The sequence below is a fragment of the Xenopus tropicalis genome, chromosome 2 (assembly GCF_000004195.4).
Source record: "Xenopus tropicalis strain Nigerian chromosome 2, UCB_Xtro_10.0, whole genome shotgun sequence".
NCBI lineage: Eukaryota > Metazoa > Chordata > Amphibia > Anura > Pipidae > Xenopus > Xenopus tropicalis.
This window is the reverse complement of record NC_030678.2, coordinates 76,087,447-76,112,971: the sequence shown is the minus strand read 5'-3', so window position 1 is coordinate 76,112,971 and position 25,525 is coordinate 76,087,447. Positions and strand designations below refer to the sequence as shown.

Genomic DNA, 25,525 nt, shown 5'->3' with positions numbered 1-25,525 from the left:
ACTTACTAGAGATGTCTCTTAGCTTGATTTGGTCACTCACATCAAACTGAGCTGATCTGTTTGGGCACCAAACCAATGATTGGTTCATATAGAGGTCCAATTGAGATGATGCAGTCCAACCCTGCCTGAAAGACAATGGGTAGGCCAATTTCTGTTAAAGCATTGTGTAAATGTGTCAGCGCTACATAAAGCTAAAGTAAAGGGTAATACAATATAAAACCTGTTTTCTTACCTTCCACTCATTTGGTGGTGTGATAAAAATCAAATTAAACATTTCGGACCACCAATTTGTCTTAAGCAGCATGTGAGCTAAAACATGACTGGAAGAAAGAACATACATTACCATGTGTCTCATGTACTGTCCTTGCAGGGAAGTGAAATGAATATGTTTTCATTTTTTTTTCAGCACCTCTCATCAGTTAACCCTTTTCATGCCAGCTGGATTGCTGCAAAGTAAACGTGCTTCACATCTCATTGAAATGAATAGAAATGTAAATTTTTATTGCGTTGGCACTCAGGTCAGTACCACACACAATTTACACTACTAAAAGATCTAAAAATTCAATTTTCAAGCAAAAAAAAAAAAAAATAGGATCTTGAGCACCAGGCCTAGCCTAACCTAGTCTTTCGCATAGGTATCTAAATTCATTAAATAATCCAACAGGTTTATTTGAGCTGCTCAGTGGTTAACAATAAAGCATGCATACTGACACATGGGAACAGGTTTAAAACCCTATGTCCTAACACGTGTGATCTAAAACTTTGGTTTTAATTCAGAAGTAGGCCACAAATTTGGGAAGCTGTCAGTTCTTATATATATATATATATATATATATATATATATATATATACACATACACACACACACTTTTTTTTTTTTTTTAAAGGCCCACCTGAGAGCCCCCTTCACATGCCAAGACTGTAGGGGCCAACTGGAAAGCTTTGATTCTGTTTTAGCTACCTTTATGATGTACAGGCTAAGAACATATTAAAGAGTTTTACATTAATGCTGAAGTAAACCCTCCAAGTAGTGCAGCTACAAACCCACCTTTGAGATATACTGGGAACTTTTTTTTTTTTTAAACATATCATTACCCTGTGTTTGCTTTAGAAATTTGCCATACAAGTATATGCCCGATGCTTTAACATTACCAATCTGATCTCCCGTGCATTGTACCCGAGTCTGATCTTTCATAAGGAGCCAGCACTACTCATAACTGCTTTAGATAAGCTATTGTTTCTCCTGCTCCCATGTAACTGGAGGAGTCCCAAGGCAGACTTGAATTTCTTACTATGGAGTGCTATTCTGATATCTACTAGGAGCTGTATCTTGCTACCTTCCCTTTGTTCTGCCGATTGGCTGCTGGCAGAGGGGTGGCTGATATCACTCCAACTTGCACCCAGAGCACAGGTCACATACCCTGGGAAATGAAGTATATGGCTAGCCCCATGTGAAACCCCCCCAAAAACCATATTCCTTTAAGCGTCCCTGTTCACCTGTACCTGAGCAGAGAATGTAGAGCTTCTCAGAGGGGTTGGTAGGGATGTCACTTCCTGTCTCTGGCAATAATCAAGAGCACATGCACTGGACTGGGTGGAGAACGGAGATCTCTGTTCAGGTATGAGATGCAAGGCTAATTAAAGTGCCGACACTTATATAACTGCAGAATTTCTCCGATATATGGTCTTTTAAAACAGGTTATGCAAAAGCCTAGGGAATGACCCATAATACTGCTGCAAGGAGTAATGCCTTTGGAGAACTGATGGAGGATGTTAGCTTTAATATAAAGTTAGTCATACTTCACTAAATCCCTATTTTGAGAAAAAAGGAAAGGGGAGGATTTTTCCCCACTTAAAGTGGTAAGCACACAAACAGGCACAGAGGAGTGGAAAATATTTACACAACACAAGTATATTACTTATCCATTTATTTTTGTTTCAAAAAGCAAATTAAAAAATGCAGCCAGGAAGGGGAGGGGGGGGGTGTCAACTATTTTTTTTACTCCCATTTGTTCAAATTTAGATTTTAAGAATGGATTAATTTATATTCCCACCCATTAGCCCTTTAAGTTTACCATCTATTCGTGTGGTATCCTTCCCAGGAGATGGCTCCAGCGTGCCTCAGGTCTCCTCTTTGCTCTTAACACACAAAGGAAAAAAAAAAAAAAAGCAAGCTCCTTCTTGCATCCTAAGGGCTTCACTCGTAGGAAAAAAAAAAAAAAATTCTATGGAATAGCCAATTGATGTGAAAAAATAAAAATTCCACATGAATGCGGTTTAGATGGGGCAGGAATCCACTCCTATGTTCCTTGTTATCTGATCCCGCTCCATGAATCCTGGTTATTCATCCTCCCTATCCTATTCATTCCTATGATTTGAATCCAATGATCCAGCTCCAGGATTGGGATCCAGTGAGCCCTCTCCAATCCAAACCTTTATAACCAGCAAAACCAAAAAAAGAGGCAGAGTTAGATAGTATTAAGACAAGTTTATGGGAGCAGACTAGTTACTCATGTAATCCTACAGGGAGCAGGACTGCACAAATAGCTACACAGCTTCCCAAAACAAAAATTATCTATTGAATAGTGGTATAGGGATTTACACACAAAACAGACCCAATTTAAGCATCTAGCACACAGCCACAACTGGTATCCCAAACTGAATTATTGTGCAGAGTGTCAGATGCATAAATAAAGGTTGCTCCATCTGCAGGAATATAGATATATAGTTACACCTGAAATATTTGTTTGCATGAAGCTTATGAGCTCAGCATTGAAGCAGTTGCTTGAATACATACAGATGTACTTTTCATATTGTGATATCTTTACCAACACCCACTGAGAACATGCAGCAGGAGCATTATTGGATACATCCTTTTTAAGTAAAAGAAAAGCAGTCCTACCATGGCCCAAATAGATTTAACAAAACCTGGGGGTGTAGCATATATGCCATGAATAAGTCTAGACAGGGTCCTATCATCCTGCACCACTAAAGATCACACTTTAAAAGCACAATTATAGGGCTCAGTGTTAAAGCCACCAGGATATAAATAAACCAAATTTCCTTTTCCTTTCAAACGATTGTGGAAAAATGCTCTAGAGGAGGCCAAGTAGAGCTACCCCACAGACTGATAGCTACCACTAGTAAGGGTCAAGTCTCTAAGTAAAGGTATGTGCAAGTATCACATTCTTTGACGCAATGCACTGGAATGTTATAACATGCATCCCAGTTTGAGAACAGCTTGACTGTACAATGCACTGGGCATAAGCCAAATCATGTACAATGATGAATAGAAAAAGTAATCTAATCTAATCCACTGGTGCCCAAACTACTACCCTTCAAATACTTGTAGATATAAGACTAAGCTAGACATACATTGCTTGAATGTGCCAGTTTCATATGCTTTAGTGTTCAGACTACTAGATAGTAGTATGATCAACAAGGACTATCTACTTCTCTCCCCTAATCAATATCCTTGCTAATATCCTGGCTGGTTATGGGACTACCTAAGAGTTGGTTCATTTATTTCACATTAGCACTTCCTTATTCATAACTAAGGTATCATTCAAAGTCAGACTCATTGTTGGGAGCAATACAAGAGTAGGAATTACAAAAAGGTGGAATTTATAGGTTACTGGGAAGTGATACCAAAGAAAATATTTCTACAGGTAGAGCTTGCATAAGGCTGTTATATCTTCTTGGATATGAAAAAGATAGGAGAAAAAAACATGCAAAAAAAAAAAAAAGTAATTTTGTGTGTAACAGTTTACAATAAGTACAATTGGACCCACAGGAGGACTGCCCATTTTTACAGTGGGTGAAGTTTTATTAAAAAAGGTATCACAGAGGAAAGTAAGCATGTTGTTGGTATGCAGTTGCTATGCATAAGCTATGACTGATCAGTCACAAGCAGCCAACAGCATTCATGTAAATGTCAGCATATATCTGCAAAGCTCAGTCTGCAATGGGTATAGGCTGAAAAAGTGTATCCCTCCCACAGCAATTTACACCAACATCTGAGTTCATTTGATTTTTAATGTGACAATTAAAACAAGAGCAATGTTTAGAACCACAGAGGACATGCATGTTTAGCAGTATTGATATTATACTCTACCTAGTAGAATGAGGCCCACAAGACATTCACATGTATTGTGGAAATACCCCTACAGACAGGAATAGAAAAAGGACATGTTCTACAAGCACAGGACTAAATTTATAAAACAGATCACAGTATCACTTATGAATAATTGTTCTCTTAAAACAAGAATTTTCAGCATAAGGTCAATACTGCCAATTTTGTCTAACAGTAGCACTTGGAGTCATACCATGGCCTCCATATTTGATCTGATCCTCCTCAAGCCTCCATTTGATAATCCTAAAATGATTGAAATGTCCTCCACAATCCTTTAATCCATCTCTTCAGATATGTCTACAGAAAGACACATGAAAAGGCAAGGTAAAACAAGAATTCCCCCAGGAAAAAAAAGTTAGAATGTATGGTAATCAACCACCAAAACCCACAGTGCCATAACCATAGTAAACACCAGCTGGTGCCTCTGAAGAGTGGCTAGCTAAACTGGAAGAATCTAGCAGTTAAAATACAGTTTTAGGCATGAGGGAAATGAGGGCATTAAGGAGCCAGTCTGATGGCAATACTACACAAAGGATTCAACACTTCGGCAAAATTGAATAAAACAGTGACTTAAAAAAATGAAAGTAAAGAAAACTGTATACAACATGAGGGTCTACAAAAAGCATCACGTGTTTTTCATTTATGTACGAGAGCGAGATCTGCTGTGGCGAGGAGAGTAGCGTGGAGAACCACGGCTTCTTCTTGGAGAGTAACTTCGGCTGCGACTGTTGCTTCTACTACGGCTCCTGCTACGACTGCGGCTGCGTGACCGCGATCTTCCATAGCTGGGACTTCTTGGACCATCTACCTTAACACGAATGTAGGCAGTCTCTCCCTATCAATGAGAGAAGCTGGATTTGAACAAGCCAATCTTCAATATCTTATGAACTTAGGCACATCAAAGAACGATAAAAGTCAAGCAACTATAGTACATTATACAGAAAATTTAAAATTCCCATATCTTTTGGCACCTTATGTATTTGGCCAACATCACTATTGGCTTCAGAGGTCATGTAAAACAGATACTGCTAGTCACAATAGGTAGAGAAAAACTTAACACAAACTACTAAACAATTTAGTATTTACCTCATGAGACCTAAATTTAGTGTTATCCAGCTTCCGTACTGCATATGTCATATCTTCTTTCCTCACAAACTCCACAACTCCAGTACCATCTCGGAACACATCGGCATAACATACATCACCTGCTTCACGCATGTGATCCTTTAAATCCTGCCAGCTGCCACTTGGAGGCAACCCTAGAAATATAAAGTTATCAGAGTGTCAAATTTGGTATCAAAAGCAGTTTTATACATAATTAAAAGCATGCAAATGGTGGAAATTTAAAATGGTTTATGAACTTCTAGTGCCAAAATTCCAAGAGTAGGTATCTATGCTGGTTATACAGCAATGCATGGAGCATTAAAACAGTCCAAAGACAGCTGTATTGCTTAAATGAACACAGCATCCTGGGGAAAACCCATTGTTTTAATCTGAACCATGCTTCCAGCGAGACTCACAACAGCCCAATTCTGCTAAAATAACTCAGGGGTTTACATTTAGTACGTTTTAAAGGTAAATTTGTTGCAGTGCTTCATGTTTGAACTGAAGGTAACATAGCAACATGTGCAAGTTTTCATAGTCCAGATAGCATCCTGAGCAACCAGACAGGGCCATTTAATATCTTGTTTGAAGACAATACCCTATCCTTCCCTTTTCTTGTGACTGCATGGTTTGAAGTCCATTATGCAGGAGAATTGTGTGTGAACTGTAATACAATTATCTACCTTGCAAGGACCAAGCAGAGAGTTGCTTAAGTTCTGTTAAGCTGATGCAAGCCGTTAACTGAACTAAAGTTAAAGGGAGATATACTAGTAGTTCTGTTTGTATACATTAATGGTCAGTCATATCCACTGGTATAGAATGCATAATACTTTAGAATGTATGCATAACTGTGTCCAACTCATTATTGTATACATGTGAAATAACGCTGCTTGTAAAAACCTGATGGGCATTATTCCTCTAAAACTTTGCAACTGATGTTTTTACTTTGGTTTTTAAACCTGCCACCTGATAGAACTCTTACCTGACACAACCACTCTGTATTCTGAACGTCTTGATGGAGGTCCATATCTCCCTCGGGGAGCTCCTCCTCCGCCGCCACCACCACCACCGCCGCCGCCGCCTCCACCACCTCCTCCTCCGCCGCCGCCACCACCACCACCACCTCTGCCTCCAGCTCCTCGCCCACTTCTTGGAAACTCAACACGCAAGCGATAGCCATCATAATCATAGCCATCTCTACCATAGACAGCATCTTCTGCATCCCTAAGAGAAACCAAGGTAAGAATTGCTTTAGTTAAAGAATGCCAGGTTAAGAAGAGAATATTCACCTACAATGGTAATTACATATCCTGGAAAACTTTCTTGGCTGTAAATGAGAAAACTTTATTACAGTCATGTATAGAGCTACAAACGACACATGACCCCAGATTAATTCTGTGTAAGCAAGCCATTGTATCTTAACAGTCTTTTAGACATGAATGGCTGCCCCCATGACTACACAAAAGCTTTTGTATTTACATTTAAACAGTACATTTTCACCAATACTTTACATATGTGCATATAGTGCAGATGCTTAAACACCCATTATTCATTTTGTAGTGTTGCTATTGAATATCAATACTGCACTTCTCCAAGCAGCCTACATAAAAGGTGTTAGGAGTTCTGGTTGAATAAGTGCAGTGAGCCTAATTGCATGCTTTATAGCAGAGACATGAGGCAGCGGCTTTAAAGCAAACAGGTCAATAAATAACCCAAAGCACATTTGCTTGTTAGAATGCCTTCCCTTAACACACTAGTAAGCATGGTGCAGGGCTGCAGAACAAAGAGCGGAAGCGCTATTCGGTCCCACACACAGGGGGCGCTGTTGCCTAAAGGCGGTAATAAATAGGGATTTACACGTGCTAATGGCGATACACAATGAGTGTATAATACCTCATTCTGGCGCCACTCTGTAGGGATTATAGGCTAAATATATTAACTTGAATAATGATACAACGCACCGATGTTGAAACATAACCTGCACCATAATCAGGCCTAATTCCCCCCCTCACTGGCCTCCTCGACTATATATAAACTCTAATACAACAGCGGACGACATTTTATCAACTACAGCAGAAATAAAGTCGCAGTACCACCACCCCGCCCCCGGATACACTCAAGGTATATTGTAGTTATTCACCAGTTAACACTAGGCGAGCCCATTAGCACGATAGGCCAAAGCAAAAACATTTACACAGGGATTACCTTGGATCTTCGAATTCCACAAAGGCGAATGGCGGGCCCCCTCTGCGGTTCTTTAGGTCTATGTCCCGAATGGCCCCATACTTGTAGAAAACGTCCTCAATGTCCTTGGTGCGGATGTCTGGCGGCAGATTGCCAACATAGATACGGCAATCGTTGTTACCCGCCGGCCCCCTAATCACGCCGCCCCCTGACATATCCAGCTTGATGGATTTAAAGGGAGACGGATTGAGAAGAAAAAGAAATGGAGTTGGAAGCCAAACAGACCTTCGATGCGCGCTTCAGAGCTTGGACAAGATGGCGGAGTTACTTCCTCCCTTGCTTTAGCCGCGCAAGGATACTAAGAACTCGCAGTGGTGCGTCCTCAACAAAGGTAATCTTACGCCGAGACAATATAGAGCCTCTCGTTTCCACGTCTTCACGATGCAATGTTCCTAAAGCTATGTGCCAATTACGGCCCTAAGAAAGAATCTATTCACTGAGGTAATATTTATACTAGAAACCTGAGCTCAAGCTGCTTCTCTGTATGTGATAGGGGGGCTTTCTATACCCTGTGCTTGACGTCACGTCCGTCCAGGAAATGCGCGCCCATAGTGGGGGAGGGCAGTGGGTGTTGTTTGAAAAATGTTTTGTTACTCGTCGTGCGCCATGGCTGTTGTTAGGTGGTTTTGTATTATAGAACCATGGTCGGAGGCTGTTAGCTCTTTATCTGCAGTGACATTCATTATGAGTATGAAAATCATTAACTACAGGTGTGCTCTCAATGGTTTCCGCAATAAAACTTTTAAAAGGGTTTTACCCTTGTTTGTAGTCCTGAGTGCCAATTGCTTTTTTTGTTGTTACAGTGTATTTGGAGGGTGCCGATCCCTCTAGCAGTGTGCACCGTACAAAATTTTTTTTGGAGTGTTAGGGTGTGCGGATAAGGTCTCTGTGGTCCACTCTCAATGGTTTCCCCATTAAAGTAGCACTGCAATTCAATACTTTGTAACTGCTGTCAGGGTAATATTGCAAACAAGGTTGGGAAGACTTTGTCCTATTTATTATTATTAACATTTATTTATAAAGCGCCAACATATTCTGCAGCGCTGTACAATAAAAGGGTTTTATACATTGGACATACAGAGTAGCATATAAAGCAATCAATAACCGATACAAGAGGTGAAGAGGGCCCTGCCCAAAAGAGCTTACACTCTACAAATATTTATGTGTTGATAATAAATACATGCCTTACATTACACTCCTGTTTGGGCCTTGTGCATATTTGTTTGTTTTATTTTAGTCGAGCTTAGATTGGGCAGTGAAATTGTAAGCTCTATGGGGCAGGGACCTCCTTCCTACTCTCTCACACCACATGGCGCTCAATCTGTGTATTTATACTTCTTGTATTTATTATAACAGTTGTCCTCCCTGTGTGTAATTGTGTATATTGTAAGATTGTATAGCGCTGTGTACCCTTCTAACGCTTTATAAATAAAGTTATACGTACATTTATATATTGCCCAGCGCTTTACAGAGTAGGGAGTGCAACCCTGGGCTGAAGTGGAAAAGCACTTCAAAAAGTGCAAAAGTATTTAAGAAACTGATGCTGGAATGTAAAAAAAATCCATAACAGAAAAATACTCGAAAATGTATGCCTTTTAGCAAACAAAAATTTCTTTGAACAAATTTAATATAGCTTTTGAGAGGTCACTTCCGACAGTGGAACAAAGGGGGCAAGGGGTACTGTCATGAATAGGTGTGCAAGTTGATGCTTCCCCCCACATCGGTATTGTAGAGAGAGAAATAGCGCTCAGAATTTCATCTCTTTAAAGAAAAACTATACCCCCAGAATGAATACTTAACCAACAGATAGTTTATATTATGCAGAGTGACCTATTAAAGAATCTCGCCAAACTGGAATATATATATATATATATATATATATATATATATCAGTAAATATTGCCCTTTTAAATCCTTTTCCTTGATCCACAATTTAGTGATGGGCTGTGTGCGCCCTCAGAGATCACATGACCAGAAATAATGCAGCTCTAACTGTAACAGGAAGAAGGCAGAACTTTGTTCATTAATTGGCTGATGGGGCCCAGCATGCATATTTTCCTTGACTTGTTTGTGTGCACTGTGAATCCTATGATCACAGGAGGCGGCCCTTAATTCTTAAAATGGCAACTTTCTATTTAGGAGTACCCAATAGCACATACTACTATAAAGTATATTTTTATAAAAATCGTTTATTTAGATGAAGCAGGGTTTTACACAAGGGTGTTTATGCAATACATTTTATAGAGACCTACAGTGATTGGGGATATAGTTTTCCTTTGTTACTTTTTATTTTTTAAGATCTTTTTTTGCCACCCCTGGTAACTTGCCGGGCGCTGCCACCAAAGGTGAGTTTCTTAACTATCCTCATGGCAGCAGCACGTTGAAAAGTTGAAAAAATTGCCTCTGATGGTAGTGCCGGGCAAGTTAACAGGAGTGTCGCTTCTGGCAACCTTAAGAACAAAAATTCTGATTAAAAAGAGCAATTGCGCTCTCATTTATGATCCCCGTATATATGTATAACTATATAAGGGGACCATATTATCTCTCTAATGCTTTATTTACCAGTAGGTCCTTCCAGCAGACACAAGGGCATCCGTTTCAAAAGAAGGAATTTGTTGTTGTTCTAGTATCTAAATCCATACAGTTGTAAAAATGAAATTAAAACATATCCACTCAAACGGTACCAAAAAGGGAAACAATTGTCAATTTTGTGCCTAAAGTTTGGAGTTCATGCTGAATTCTAGAGCTGTGGATTATGTATTTTAAACAGAATAGTTGCAGTGAATTATCAGTCTGCTGTGGGTATAGATTAGTCACGTCCCAGTTTGTCATATCTGGATCCAATCTGGGTCTGCAGTTAGCCATTTGCCTCTCTGAAGCTGGAAAAAATGTATTAAAACCTGAATGTCCCTATACAGATCCTGTGCTTCTTAGAATATAGCACAATGCTATGGGCACAAAAACCTGCTCTGTTTACAAACACAGCACAAACTGCAGTCCACTGGAGCTGGAGAGCATAAAACCCCAGACTCCACGTCACCTCAAAACCCCCACATTAATTGCCTCTGGCATGGACTCATGTAGTCAAATAACTACAGTTTTATGTGCAAAAAGTCCAGTACATGGTGATCTGTTTACATGGTCTGTTCTTCCACACATTGCAGTGGGTTCCTGTTCAACAGGCAGCAATCACTCAAGCAAGAACTGATGCAGACTTTTAAAAAGTAATCATTAAATACAGAGTATTTTTGGGGTTATTGCCTGTGTTGAAAGATTAAAAAGGGTTGTTGTCAGACTTGGAATTTCTTGGGAAGAACAGTCTGGCTTTGAGAGTAATCCATCAATACATCCAGGAACTGTGTGTGCTGCATGGCAATAATATTTGATTTAGTAGTAACTTTTTGAAAATCCTGAACATATCAGTCAATCATCTAAGTGTAGTACAGTGTATATACTACTACAAGCACCATAAATGTGTTAATGATATTTATGGGAAGATGAGAGGCTGAAGAGAAGGGCTATAAATTATAATTGATAATCTTGGATCTTGCAATTCCTCATGACAGTGCTAATGAAATCTTGGTGTGCTTGCCAGATGCAGATACATGTCCTGAAGAACCAGTGTTCCAGAACAGATAATCCCCTTGTTTACGGAGCACTGAGATGAATGAAGTCTTGAATTCCTGAAGCGTGCGCTTTTCACAAAAACTGTTGGAATTAGGGTATAAACAATGCTATTCTTCCATGCCTAAAAAAAAGCTCAACATCCTCTCACTACAGTTTACCTTATCTACTAGGAGGGAACAAAGCATATGCTTCCTAAAGAATAGAACAAATAACACTGTGGGGGTATGAGCTACTTTCAGTTGTTGTCCTTGGAGGTATATGCTATCTGCTATTTGTGTCTACACCAGGGCTAACACAATGCCTCTGAGTGCAGACACAATATAGGCAGAGAAACATCTCAGTCTAGCATTAACCTAAGGTCTACAAATGTAAATATCTTTTATTCAGTCAGTGTCCTACTTACCACTTATAAATAACAAAATTATCATATAACTGGATCTGACCTAATCAGCATATCTATTACATTCAACAGGATGTTAATGCCAGGGCTTGTATACGAATCACTGAAACTGGAAAGTTGCCCTTATTCTGTTTCTTTCTCCCTAGTTTCATATTTCTACTGCCTCCCCCTCTCCCACACCAAACATCCCATGCAGTTGCACAGATTGATGCATCCCATGCAGATGCACAGAATGGTGGGTGTGGTAGTTTGGATATTATGCACTGACCTACTTCAGCAATCCCTGGTTGCAGGTGGCTTTGCTACAACTCCAAGGAGTTGTGGTCCAGCCACATCTGATTTTCAGCAGTACTTCCTGTCTGAGGAAAGGTGGCAAACTAATATGAATTAAAGAAAGACCAATTTTTGTTTGCATTTTAGATTTGACGCCTGCCCCTGTGAGTACAGACCCAGTATAACAATAACGCATTATTGAAAACAGAGAAAACGGAGGAGGAAGAGAGCGTTGGATACACCAACACCGTGCACACCATGCACATCAAGCCAGGCTTGATGACCAGCTAATGAAAGACAGAAGTGTTGCCTTGTGACCACAATAAAGGCAATTGTATTCTTTTTGCAATTAGATTGCTACATTCTGTGTATTACTGAACACAGAGGATATCATCCTAATGATCATGTACATATTTAGTTCAGATACAAAACAAAGTCTATAGTCATAGTACTGTGTATTTATTTTTTTTTTCCTAGGCAATGAAAATACAAATACTGTACTGAACCCTAGTGTGTCCATGCTGGGAGCCATTTGCTTTGTTACTTTGGATATGGGGGCAACAAAAAAATGGGCAAATATGTAATTTGTGGTTAAAATGTATCCCTTGTATGCAGTGACAGGCAGTTAAGTTCAAAATGCTAAATTGAAAAATGTCTTATTTTAAAGGTGTAAGATGACAAATATATTTTGTATCTACATTTATGCATGCCAAAGTCAACCACGGTCTAATCTTAAAGGAAATGTAACACTAAATCGACGATCGATTGATCGAGCTTAGCCTGACTCCTTCCTATACAGAAAGAAGGCTAGGCTCGATCCATAGTTCGTCGCATAGTGATTGCTGCTCCTTTCTTTGCAGATATGCCGTAGTTCAATTGACAGGAAGCCAAGTTTTAGCAGGTATTTTCTATTACTAAGTGGTTTGCAGGATAGGGCAGTTATTGGTGCAGGGTAGAATAGCTTTTTTACTTTTTACACTATTTTAGTGTTACTTTTGCTTTAAGCCTGAATTTAGGCAGGTTGCCACCAACCCTCCCCATAAAATTTTTGTAGTTTATAAGGTTTCTGACAGCAAAAATGTAAATGCTGAATGTGCAGAAAAATATAATATACCCCCAGTTGGCACTTAAATCTTCCATATTTCTATCAGAGTGATATTTTACTACAGTAGTCTTGTTTGCTGAAAGCATGTGCTTGGATTTACATTTGTTTTTTAACAATGCTTACATATAACAATGCAATACATAAGCAAAGGTCTGCTTGTACAAGCAATACTGCTATGTACAAATCTAAGAGAGGAATGTCTATCAACATGCTCAAACAATAACTTCAGCAAAATAATATCCAATCAACAGGTTTTATCTTGTGTGATTCTTCAATTAAATATCAATGTCAATATTGTTTACAAATATATCAGATACAGAAAATCAGCACATTTTACACTAAAAAAATACAGGTATAGGATCGGTTATCTGGAAAACCTGTATAATTTTAATGAAATCATATTTAAAAATGATTTCCTTTTTCACTGTGATTATTAAACAGTACCTTGTACTTGATCCCGACTAAGATATAATTTATCCTTATTGGTTGCAAAACAATCCTATTGGGTTTTTTTAATGTTTAAGTTCGAAGGCAGGGTGATTAGTCGGTGCAATTCTTAATATCTAGTCGTGATGACTAATTCCCCACTGTACTTGTGCACAGAGATTAGTTGCTGTTCCAGCGCTGTGAACGGGTTTTAAAAAAATCACTAATCACCCCATCTATCTTCGCCCTAAATGATATTTATTAGATTTAAGTTATGTAGATCCAAATTACGGAAAGACCCCTTATCTGGAAAACCCCAAGATCCCAAGCATTCTCGATAGTAGTCTATTAGTAGTACCATAGCAAGGCATAATATTTAGGAGTGCACTTAGAAGATGTAACAGATTTCAGTACTGACCAGACAGATAGCATTTGAAAGCAGTAATACAACTTGTGGAGACAATAGCTGCATGGAAATAAGCTCCTGCCGTTACTAGATCTAGGTCTCTGAGGAGAAGTGATGTGTTTGAACATGTAGGTAATAACATACACCTATTTATTTCTAAAAATGTATTATGAGAGTGCAAAATACATGAAATGCAGGTGGACTGGTGTAAGACAATGTTGAAATGGCCCATAATTTCATTGCTCATTGGGAGTTACGCACTGGTAGAGGGTGGCTCCAAACTGATGGCCTAGGGTGAGACTTGGTTTAAGTGTTCATCTTCTGTTCTGGTTAAGCCTTTGAAAAATAGTAGTGTTGTATCAATATTTTATAAACGTAGTGGGTCTCCAAACAACTGTTGGACAGCAAAGGTAAGTTTAAACTTTTAATTGTCCAAACAGTTTTGCAGCTGACTAAGGTTACAACACACAGAAGTTGTCTGAAGCTGGAATGGTACAATGCAAACACAGTACACACTGACAAGACATCACCATTCATCCAGGCAAACTATTTGTTCTACTGACGGTTCCAGAAATAAATATTATTGATGCCACAATGTTGAAGTTGTCAGAATTTGTTCATGGTCTCCATTATGGCTGAGGTTTTATGATATATCCTTCGCGTATAAGAAAATCATAAATTTTACGAGTCTTATTAACATCTATTTTGATAAGTGCTCGAGCCTGTGCCAGGCGAAGGCTTCCTTGCTTGGTACACTCATGCATTAAGGCTGCTTTGTATTCTAGATAGGCACCTGGAACCAACCTCACCACTTGGCATAACTGCAAGACAAAATTACATTCATTACATAAAACATGGGCTTTGGGCTTACCAAACTTCACATAGTAACGTATTAGAAGAAAGACAACTGAAAGGGAAAAGCAAGTGTACATTTTACATAAGCCATTTATTTTATCATGACTACTCTCATGCCGTGAGAGTAGTCACCCGCAATAAATCTCTGCTACCAGGGGCGACTAATCTCTCAAAAAAGCTTTCCATCTGCAATAGGAACTGTTTTTCCAAAAGCGAAGTTTCCTCCTGCCAGCAATTTTGAGCAACTTCGGAAAACCAAAGCAACGCGCAGGCCTTTCCACCAGCGATTCCCTTTATTGCCGGTGGAAAGACTTTTGGGGAGATTAGTTGTCCGTGGTAGCAGACATTTATCACATGCAACTAATCTTTCCCCCCCGATATGCCCACCTAAAGCTGGCCATACACGCACCAATAATATTGTACGAAACCTCGTTTCGTACGATATTCGGTGCGTGTATGGCAAATCGGTTGACCGATATCACAGGATGCTGCTGATATCGGTCGACTCTCCGATCGGGCCGGTTTAAAGATTTTGATCGGGCGCCATAGAAGGCGCCTGAGCAAAATCTGTCTTCGGGGCTGAATCGGCAGAAGGAGGTAGAAATCCTATTGTTTCTACCTCCTTATCTGCTGTTTCAGCCCTGAACGGTTAGTGGCGAGTTGTACGATCTTTTGTGCGACCGATGGTCGCACGAAAGATCTAAAATCGCCACGTGTGTGGCCACCTTAAGGGGCAATTTAAGGCTAATCAGATTAAGTGGCACTAGGGAAAAACAACTGGATTACAATGATGGGCATACAAGGCCGTCAGAGTGGAGGCTGCATTGATAAATCGATGCAGTCTTAAATCCGTCAGAAAAAATCAAATTTGTGGTTAGGTAGGTTCACCATACATATGCAGATAAGATGAAATTACCCGAATATGGCCCACGTATGGCCACCTTAACAAACACATACTAAATTACACAAGTGCAGTTGCCAGCAGCAACCAATCGGAAGTTAGCTTTTACTATTCTACCCATGTTAAAAAATTAAATCAAAAGATCTGATTGTTTGCTAAGGGTGAGGTGACTACACTAACACCTTTGTTTGTAAACCAACAGCACATAGTTTATTCAAAGTCATCTCTATACTGCTGAAGTAATACAGCAGAACAAAAAAATCCCAAACATTAGGGGTTTGTAGCGTTTCTGCATAAATCAGTGATGGAAGATTTTGTTTATTACTTATTGATTTTTTGTTATATGAAGTCATGGATTTATAATGTGTATGTTGAAAAGCCACAACCCCATATACTGGGATTCACTGGAAACCTGATTTTATAACGCTGTAGTATTTGCAAGTTTTCATTCTAATTATTCCAGGCAATGTGGCAATAGGGTGAGCAACGGCTATATGTTTTTAAGTAAAAATCAAATCCCTGCTTTCTGTGTTATAGCCCTCCCTCTGCTGTCATAACTTGGCCCCTCATACAATATCACTCCTTTCCCTGATGTCATCTGACCCCAGCAGTCTTGAACAAAGAAAATAGGTGGCAGAATATTATTTTAATCATAATAAAAAGGTCACTGGTCACTATAATTGAACTAAAATGTTGGTTTATATGGGGCACCATATAAACCAGAGTTTTAAACAAAATGTAGCTAGTCATCCTATAAACTGTATAATTTTTTGGCATAAGTGGACCATTTCACTAAATGACTGGCCAGTATGAAGTAATGTTGAGTTAACACATATGCTACCTTTCTAATACTGGCCAAATACAAACATATTGAGATTTCACCTGAGAGAGACAATGCCTGTCTGGCTATACCATACCTCCTTTTCTTTATCATTCAGCTTCTCAGTGCCAGGGAGTCCTGTTAAGTCTAGGGGTGGGGCACTACGGCGACCTGTTGTAGAGAAAACAACAAAACAATGAGGACATTTTGTTTATTAAACCAAATAAATTTTAACATAAACTATAGAATCAGCAATCATATAACCTACACTGGACATAAATAAACGCTTACTCAGATACTGATAACACAGCTGTTATGGGAAGACATGTTTTTTTTCCCAAAACACATCAATTAAAGGAACAGTAACACCAAAAAATGAAAGTGTATAAAAGTAATAACAATATAATGTACTGTTGCCCTGCATTGCTACAACTGGTGTGTTTGCCTCAGAAAGACTACTATAGTTTATATAAGTAAGCTGCTTGTAGACATGGGGGCAGCCATTCAAAGGAGAAAAGGCACAGGTTACTTAGCAGATAACAGATAAACCCCCATTATATGGGGCTTATCTACTAGTTATCTGCTATGTAACCTGTGCCTTTTTTCCAGCTTGAATGGCTGCCCCCATGGCTACACAGCAGCTTATTTATATAGTAGCTTTTTTGTAGCAAAAACACCAGTTTTTTGCAGAGCAACAGCACATTATATTTTAATTACTTTAAAACACCTTCATTTTTTGATGTTACTGTTCCTTTAATAGAGCTTCTCCAGCAGAATCCTGCATTGAAATCCCCCCCAGCAGCCGATCAGCAGAACAATGAGAAGGGAGTAAGATTGCAGATCCAGTAAATATCAGAATACCACTAAATAGTAAGAAATCCAAGCCTGGCTTGGGACTCCAGTTACATGGGAGTAGGAGAAACAATGGGTTAAGAGAAAGCAGTTCTAATGTGTAGTGCTGGGTCTTTCTGAAAGCTCAAACTCAGGCACAATGCACTGACATGGCTGCCTACACACCAACATTACAACTAACAAAAATACATTTGTTGGTTCAAGAATAAAATTTTACATGGTAGTGTGAATTATTTGCTATGTAAACAGTGAAATTCTAAAAAAAGAAAGTACACCATAAAAATAATGCCAGTATCATTTTAATCAGCAAAAGGTAATGGGAAAAAAATGATATGTTTGATTTCACTTTAATTTTATTACTGTGCTCATGTGTAATCTTTCTAAAATTGAAGCCAAGTCACTGTTAGGAGAGCAATAAGTGCAGTTGTATTTTATTTGTATAAAAACATTTATAACTGCTGAGTGTTTAAAGTGTTTATTGATCATACATAGTTTTATTTTCTTATGAAATGGATAATTAAATGATATCTCCTGAGATGGAGTTTCTGCTAGATTGCTAAAAGGGTTACAGAAGCAATTTTCATCCCAAGAGATAAAATGATTGCTCAGTTCTGAAAACATCCCTACGGTAACCATTAGCCTTTGCCTCTGAGGGTGGGAAAGATGTTGGCTTACGTAAATTCACATGATTGTATCTGAATGTGTAGCAGAGTGTAAAATTCTGGTCTAAAAAGTAGTTTCATATCATTATATTGCTCAGTGTATGGCTTAAGATGTTTAAATTACAAAAAACAAAGAGAAAAGGGACTGTAAATTAGCGCCACTATTTGTGCAAAGTGCTTAGGTAATCTGATTAAAGGAACAGTAACACCAAAAAATGAAAGTGTATAAAAGTAACTAAAATATAATGTGCTGCTGCCCTGCACTGGTAAAAGTTGTGTGTTTACTTCAGAAAGTCTACTATAATTTATATAAATAAGCTGCTATGTAGCCATGGAGGCAGCCATTCAAAGGAGAAAAGGCGCAGGCACATAGCAGATAACAGATAAAACACTATTGTTTATTCCAGCTTGAATGGCTGCCCCCGTGCCTACACAGCAGCTTATTATATAAATTATAGTAGTGTTACTGTAGCAAACACACCAGTTTTACCAGAGCAGGCCAACAGTGCATTATATTTTTATTACTTTAAAGCTCTTTCATTTTTTGGTGTTACTGTTCCTAAAGGACATGTTAACACCAAAAATAATTAATCATTTTTTGCCTAATTAAATAAAACATAATTCCAATCAACTTTCCAATGTGAACGTATTGAAATTTTTTAGTGCTTTAAAAGTTATTTGTAAATGTAATTGCCATTTAAAGCAGTGTTTGCTGAACTCCTGGTTGTTACTTTTTAAACAATGTTGCAAAGATCTTCTCCAGCAAGTCAGGTCTGTCAGTCTGCTGCCTTTTGTTACATTGTTTCAAATGCCAGAGCCACCAGGGCAGAGAATAGAAAAGGACTGGCAAACATTACTTCTAACAGCAATTATATATACAAATATGTCAAAACCATTGCAAATTTGTAATGAATGTTTATTGCAAAGTTGCTTAGAATTATGTTTTCTTCTGCGTCCCTCCATGTCAGTACACATGGGTAGCATCGCCCCTCCCCCACAGGAGGTAGGACCTATACCAAGCCAATTAAAATGAATCCTGCCCTATAAGACCACCTGACTTCCTCCTCACCACTGTTATTTTTTGTCCTACCGGACATTTGAGTGCTGCAGTGTCTCTATACAGTTGGACTTCTTCATGTTGCATCAGCGCTTGTTGGGTCTTCTTTTGGTAGGTGTAGACAGTTGTCCACTCTTTTTTGAGCTGCTCCCATTGAGCTGTGGAGTAGATGCTTGCAGGTGACAAGCTTTATTTTCTAGGGCCACTGTTTGGGGCTTAGGGTCAGTTTCTTAGCCCCAGCACTAGTGAGTTTATTATCCTAGTTGTTGCCAGTTTCTGGTGTGGTTTTTCTGGCCTGCTGGTTGTGCTAGGGTAGTGATAGTATTGAGCTGGTTTTGCCAGGATTATGGTTGTCTGCAGTGAGGTCTGGGTCTTGTGAAAGGCCCTCTGGTCTGTGAGGGAACCCCTTTTGCAGGGAATGGACATTTATTGTTCTGGCTTGCTTTTCTCTCATTATGTTAATTGTAGTAGTTGGAAATTTGAGCCTTGGTTGTCAGCCACTTCCCAATACCTTGGGGGGATTGTTGTTGTTCTTTTGGTTGTTCAGCATTCTTGTCTCATTTCCAGGGATTCATAGTGTCTGTTTCCTCTACGGGATGTTGGCCTTGTTTTTGGCCTTTCTAGCTCTTTTGGGTTTTGTACCTTTTTGTTTCCCACCCCTTACTGTTTTGTGGGGCATGGCTTGGTAGATCCCATGTGTACTGACATGGAGGGACGCAGAAGAAAAGGAGAATTTTACTTACCTTCTTGACGTAAATTCTATTTCTTCTAGTCTCGACATGTCAGTACAGGTTTTCCATCCCAATTTTGCTTCCTGTACTGCTATGGCAAATGTATAACAGTGGTGAGGAGGAAGTCAGGTGGTCTTATAGGGCAGGATTCATTTTAATTGGCTTGGTATAGGTCCTACCTCCTGTGGGGGAGGGGTGATGCTACCCATGTGTACTGACATGTTGGGACTAGAAGAAATAGAATTTATGTCAAGAAGGTAAGTAATATTCTCCTTTTATTTTATCAAGCAAAAATTATATTTTGGGTTTGCTTGTCCATTAAAACTATGGGAATAGTTTCACTTTGTCAGGTTTAATGTAAAAAAAAAAAAAAAAGAGAAACCAAAAATATTTTTTGTTAAAAAAGTATGTTCGGTACATGCCCTAATTCAATGAATTTATGTTTAAAAAATGGGTGTACAGCTCATGCTGCTGATTTATTTCATTTTACTTGTGAAATGTACTAATGAATTGTTGGATTCTTTGTACTCTGTGATAAGAGATTACATAATTTATTTGTACTTATGTGGTTGTAGTTAGGCTGTGGAGCTAATGAATGCACTTGATAAAATGTATAGATTGAAAAGATAGGAGGGGAGTTCCTGTACAGATACTTATACCAGAATTTACTTGCTGTCTGAATTACTCCCATTGATTCAATGGGTTATGCTTAGGTGAAAATATAACACAACTTTATAAATACAGCCAATAATTGTAAATGGCATACATTATATTTTATAGAAATATATCATTTTGTTTGCAGAATTCTACAAACATAGTGTGTTCAGATAAATATACAAATACTGACACAGGAGAAAAAACACATATCATTAACACATGGTCATAATAGCAGATATATGAAAAACACTTACCTGAACTAGAAACCAGAGGGGGGACATGATGTACTCCTGAATCACTAGAGAGAGAATAATTTAAAATGGCAAAAGAAAGCATTAAAGGGACAATATGCAAACTCAAAAATATAAATTTGAATGCTACATGCATTCTCAATACTGTTCTTTTTCCCCCAAAATCTATGGTTTTCATTATATATTGTACCAAACAGTACGTAACTAATACTGAATACCACTTTCAGCTTACACTTGATCCTACCTCCTTGGCCCTTTTTAGCTGCTGAAGGAGGAGGAAAAATTATTTAGGTTGGCCATACACTGAAAGATCTGCTCATTTGTTGAGGCCACTGGGACAAGGCCCTTGAATGCTTGAAATGAAGGCAGCAATTACGGAGAGAGGGCTCTTTCTGCCAGGTGTATGTAAACTAGCTCATGTACTTTCCATTCAAATTAATGAGAAACAACTGCGTGGTAAGTAAAAAGTGGCACTAAATGGGTAAAAGGGATAATTGCTTAGGTTTTTAATAACCTGTAACCTGTACAGTTCTACTTAAAATTCTGAGGGGTGTGAGGTAATTTTTGCCACAAACTAAAAATAATACAACATGTAGCCAAGACATTTTAAATATACAGAATATTTGAAAAATAAAAAAGATGCAAAGTACTTAGTAAACGCACATGGCAGCTTGTCGTTTAAGCCACTGGTGGCAGGCATTCCCATCATGGATACAATTAAGCACTTCAGACAGCATTGTTCGCTTCAACCTCTCCTCTTCACGAGTCTTTTTTAGATGGTCATATATTTTTGCACCTGTAGTTAAAGTAAATTAACAGCAGTTTTTTTTTGTTTTTTTTTTTTAGAAGGGTGGATTGTAATTATAACTAAACACAAAAGGTTTAATTAAGTGAGTGACACATTGCCCTCAGCATATTACCACTCTGTGGAGCTATGGTTAATCAAAACAAAATCCCCTGTTCCACAAAGAGACATGTTCTGGTTTCTTTCTACATGTATTATAATGTAATCCATATTTTAAAGTAGTTAACACCAGATTGCTGTTCAAAACTAAAATCCAGACTGTTCCACACAGCAAGCAGGTAAAAATATAATGATATAGTTTAATGTATAAAAATAGAGGGCACATAAAAAATGTATGTTTTCAGATACTTCCAGTCTTCCCCACAAAAGGCACTGTAGAGAAGCTATAGAAGTCCATCACAGGAGGTATATGACTGAAAACGCTGGACTAGGAATGCATGGCCAATTTTTAAAAAAAGGACAAAAAGTAGAACTTTAATCTCTAAAATATCAAGAAGTTTAATCTCTAAAATATATTACTGTATTTTTTTATTGTTTTGAAAGTTATTTTAAAAGGTTTTTATTTGTTTTTAGCAATAAAAGACTTGATATATTTAGATACTAAGTAAGATGCTCTAAAAAAAAGTGCTCAGAAAACTTCTCTAAAAGTTTATCAATTGTACCTTTGTGTAAAAGTTATTTTTTACTACATTCCAACTGTGTTTTAGAAAGTGTAGTCAAAACCGGTATTTTAAATACTTATGGAAACTAATCACTTCTACTTCCAAGCAAGTTATACCATAGGCATGGAAAACTGCCATTCTGCACATACATTTGGTTAAAGCCAAAGTGCTTTGATACTGGAAGAGACTTGCAAGCCTAACATAAGCTATGCAACAAAACTTGGATGTCCCTGGTTGACTGACCTCAAGAAAAACATCCATTAACTTTACCAACCCAAAAGAATTTCAAGATGGTTTTAAAAATAAAAAACAAGTGCTTCTTTTTAGCCCATTTGGCCATTTTACTCCAAAGAGATTGTTGAGGAGAAGCGAGAACTGCAGAAACTGCAATTGATATATGAAGCATTTGAGCTCCAGCTGACACATGCTGAAAAGGTACGAGCAGCCACTTGGAAACTAGTCTAGAGATACACACGGTTACTGTGCAAGATAAGAGAGAACAAGCGACAAGAGTGCGACAAGGGAGCCTGTTGGTTCTGAGTATCTGCAGAATGGGTGAGAGTTGTCCAGTGCTGGATGCAGGCTGGGTGGTATAGGGGGATGCCCCAATGAGTAATATACCACTAGTGCAGTATCCCTAAGTTACTCCTGACCTGCATAAAACTGTGCCCAAGTTCCTAACTGATCTCAATTGAGTAATTTACCCTTAAAAAGTCCCCTCCCCCACAGTGCTCTGTATTCTATCTGCTCAAGGGAGAACTTTTATAACAAATATCTGCACAATTCTCTGCTTTAATTATGAACTTCTTTATGGGTTTTACTTTCCTTGATTGCCATTGATAACATATTCTCTATTACTCACTGAATTTGTAATTTTATTAGATTTTAATCAGTATTTATTTTCAATATACAGTGAGTAAGTTGGCCAGGCACATTTTTTAAATTAAGTAATGTAATAAATTGTTAGCTTTGTAATAAAAACTCAATGGGCAAATTCTAAGGTACAAATGATGTGTGTCAGCATTAGCGTCATGGAGTATATCAGCCAATTAATTCTTCGCCATTATGCAGCCAGTCTCAAAACTTATTTTTATGTCATGAAATGCGGGAGTATCCTCAAGGGCAGTATAAATAAAGAAAAACTCCTAAATGAGCATTTTGTATCTATACACTAGATAAACGTGGGTTTGTTTGCAGCAAAGCTAAGGAAGAGAGCAGGTAGGCTTACATTTTATTTGAAAACCACAAGAAATATTTAAAGGACTGCATCTTCAGGGTCCTTGTCATTTATTATTACCATCACATGAACATATTACCCCCTCACATCAATGGAGAACTAAATCCTAACTAAAGATGTAGGCTAGAAATGCTGTAGATTATATTTTTGGCTTCTGTACCAGCCCGAGACAACCACAGTCCTTATGCAGGGAAGATCTGTGCCTATGAAGATGCCCCAGTAGCTCCCCATCTTCTGAGTCCCTGCAAATGCTTTGTGCTGCTGTCAGTTACTGAGCTTAGGCACATAAATATAAAAATGAATAGTAAATAATACAGATTATTAGTGCATTGCAGCCCTAAAACCAATGCATCAATTAGCATCAGAATATAGTAATCAGCCCAATGGCATGAGCTTATATGACAGGTGAAACTTTTTTTTTCTGCTTGATAATTTGCGACAACCCCTAAGCTAAGCTTCTCAACAGCTACCCAGAGCACACATAGGGGCAGATTTATCAAAACACGAGTTAGAATCCCGAATGGTTTAATAAGTTTAGTATATAAAATATGCCATTTATAGCCATATACATTTTTAGGGTTTAGTTCTCCTTTTAACCAGAGATAAAATATGAACACCATGAAATTTTCAATAAAAACAGACAAATATGCAAATAGAAAAAAAAACTATTTTAACTTACTGCAAAATGTTTTGATTCCTGTATTTCTGTACTCCTGTAATCGCTTGATCTCTCTGCGGAGTTCATACTCCACTGAAAGACAAATAAATAAAAATTAAAATGTGGGAACTGTTGGAAAGGTTATTTATTTAGAATGATTAAACCAGTAATATGAATCAAATTTAAAACCTTCTTTGACCCGCACTTATCAGACACACAGGCAGCGGTTTAAAGTTAGACAGCTTTTTTCATGTCTCCTAACGCATTTCGTGTGAACATACATGTAATCATAGGCACAATCTTAACTGTGTGGATACAGATTTAAAAGGCATTCTGAGTTTACATCATTAATAATGTCCCTTCCTTATAACATATTAACTCTTTATTACAACTGTTAAAACTCACTCTGTACATCATTCAATGCATCTATAAATATTGCTGTATTTGTATCTATGTTTGTGCATAACTAGAAGAATTAAATATTTTTTAAATAGATGACAAATTTCTCTTTCATAGAAATGAACTATCTTAATATCCCAAAGGGGAAAAAATCATGCCCTTTGCCTTTCCATACAAATATCATCTATATACCATTTATAGACGACAATGGCACAGTGTCATAATAACTAAGTTCATAGACCGAAAGGGATTGAACATTAGGTGGGATGTGAGTTGTCATGGGTAAGCATTGCTTAGAGGTAACTATTTAGGATTGATATGTCTTTAAATAAAAAGAAAGGCGAGAGGAGAAGTGATAAAAAAAAAAAAAATGAAATGGCATAGGGAAGGAAAAAAAAAAGTTGTTTTTTTTCTTTGAGATATAGTTAATTCTGGGAAAAATAAAACCTTATATTCTAGCCATTTAGGAATATGGGTTGAGTTCATTATCTAGCCAAAGACCAGATTTGGGGTTTTTAAAATTTCTTTTAAGATCATATACATTTTAGGTTATTTTTACCTAAACATTAAAAAAATAGTATCACCCCACTTTCCAGGTGTTTAATGGACCAGCAAATAAATAGCTCCATCAACAAAAAAATCAGTTAAATGTAGGGGTACCTTTCCAAAGACAAAGGAGAGATCTGCAATGGATTTTTTTGTTTTGATTTTTTAATTAATAACAATAAAATAGCACACGCTGCCCAAAACTTATTTTTGCATATAGTAATAGTATATTACAGTAATAATATAGTAACAGTCTCAGCAACTTTCCAATATACATTACAATTTTTAATGGCTTTAAAGTTATTTGTAAATGTAATTCCACAGAACTTCTTGACTGAAAATTTGTAATTTATGTTGAAGTTTATATTTCATTCCCTGCTTCAGAAGATTTCCTGTCTTGGAATCAGAAGCGACTCAAAAGTAGTGCATTTTGCAGGTTAGGGTCAGGTGTGCATTTTACGTTTTAGGGTCAGGTGCCGGTAGTTTTTCCTCACCCACACATCACTTATTTCCTTTCATTATGCAAAATACATTTAGGGGTGAAGGACTCCTTTTTCTACAGTTTTTTATAATTAAAGTACCAAAATTCAGCCTATTAAAAGGATTGTTCACCTTTACGTTAACATTTAGTATGTTATAAACAACTTTTCAATTAGCCTTATTTTTTCTTCTTCTGACTCCAGCAGCCAATAAACTTTTGTTCTGTATAGCTACA

At 37.9% G+C, this 25,525-nt stretch overlaps 2 protein-coding genes across 3 annotated transcripts in view; both read right to left on the bottom strand.

Moving 5' to 3' along the window:
• Positions 1-1,913: 1,913 nt before the first annotated feature.
• On the bottom strand, positions 1,914-8,008 carry srsf1 (serine/arginine-rich splicing factor 1). 2 transcript variants are annotated; one of them, XR_004221058.1, is made up of 5 exons: positions 7,442-8,008; positions 6,219-6,460; positions 5,219-5,391; positions 4,326-4,967; positions 1,914-2,433 (listed from the first exon to the last, which is right to left on the bottom strand). XR_004221058.1 is itself a non-coding variant. In NM_001006918.1 (4 exons), the coding sequence occupies exons 1-4, from the start codon at positions 7,633-7,635 to the stop codon at positions 4,773-4,775; spliced, it is 804 nt and encodes a 267-aa protein (NP_001006919.1). In that variant the 5' UTR covers positions 7,636-7,889; the 3' UTR covers positions 3,795-4,772. The 2 variants fall into 2 exon arrangements, 1 of the variants encoding a protein (NP_001006919.1); NM_001006918.1 differs by lacking the exon at positions 1,914-2,433 and having other exon boundaries at positions 3,795-4,967; positions 7,442-7,889.
• Positions 8,009-13,552: 5,544 nt separating this feature from the next.
• Positions 13,553-25,525, bottom strand: part of tada2a (transcriptional adaptor 2A) — a gene marked incomplete at its 5' end in the record, with an annotated part of 29,332 nt that continues 17,359 nt past the window's right edge. Inside the window, 5 exon segments of the mRNA NM_001016651.2 lie at positions 13,553-14,538; positions 16,391-16,464; positions 20,507-20,550; positions 21,167-21,299; positions 23,887-23,958. Of these exon segments, the coding sequence (NP_001016651.1) occupies positions 14,347-14,538; positions 16,391-16,464; positions 20,507-20,550; positions 21,167-21,299; positions 23,887-23,958 (515 nt within the window). The 3' untranslated portion in view covers positions 13,553-14,346.

What these genes read in the sequence shown, in the direction of transcription:
- srsf1 (NM_001006918.1), bottom strand. Translation starts at nt 7,635, where the DNA reads ATGTCAGGGGGCGGCGTGATTAGGGGGCCGGCGGGTAACAACGATTGC. An exon ending in ATACAGAGTGGTTGTGTCAG is followed by an intron (nt 5,392 to 6,218) that starts GTAAGAGTTCTA and finishes TTATATTTCTAG; the next exon opens with GGTTGCCTCCAAGTGGCAGC. An exon ending in CTAAATTTAGGTCTCATGAG is followed by an intron (nt 4,968 to 5,218) that starts GTAAATACTAAA and finishes TCTCATTGATAG; the next exon opens with GGAGAGACTGCCTACATTCG.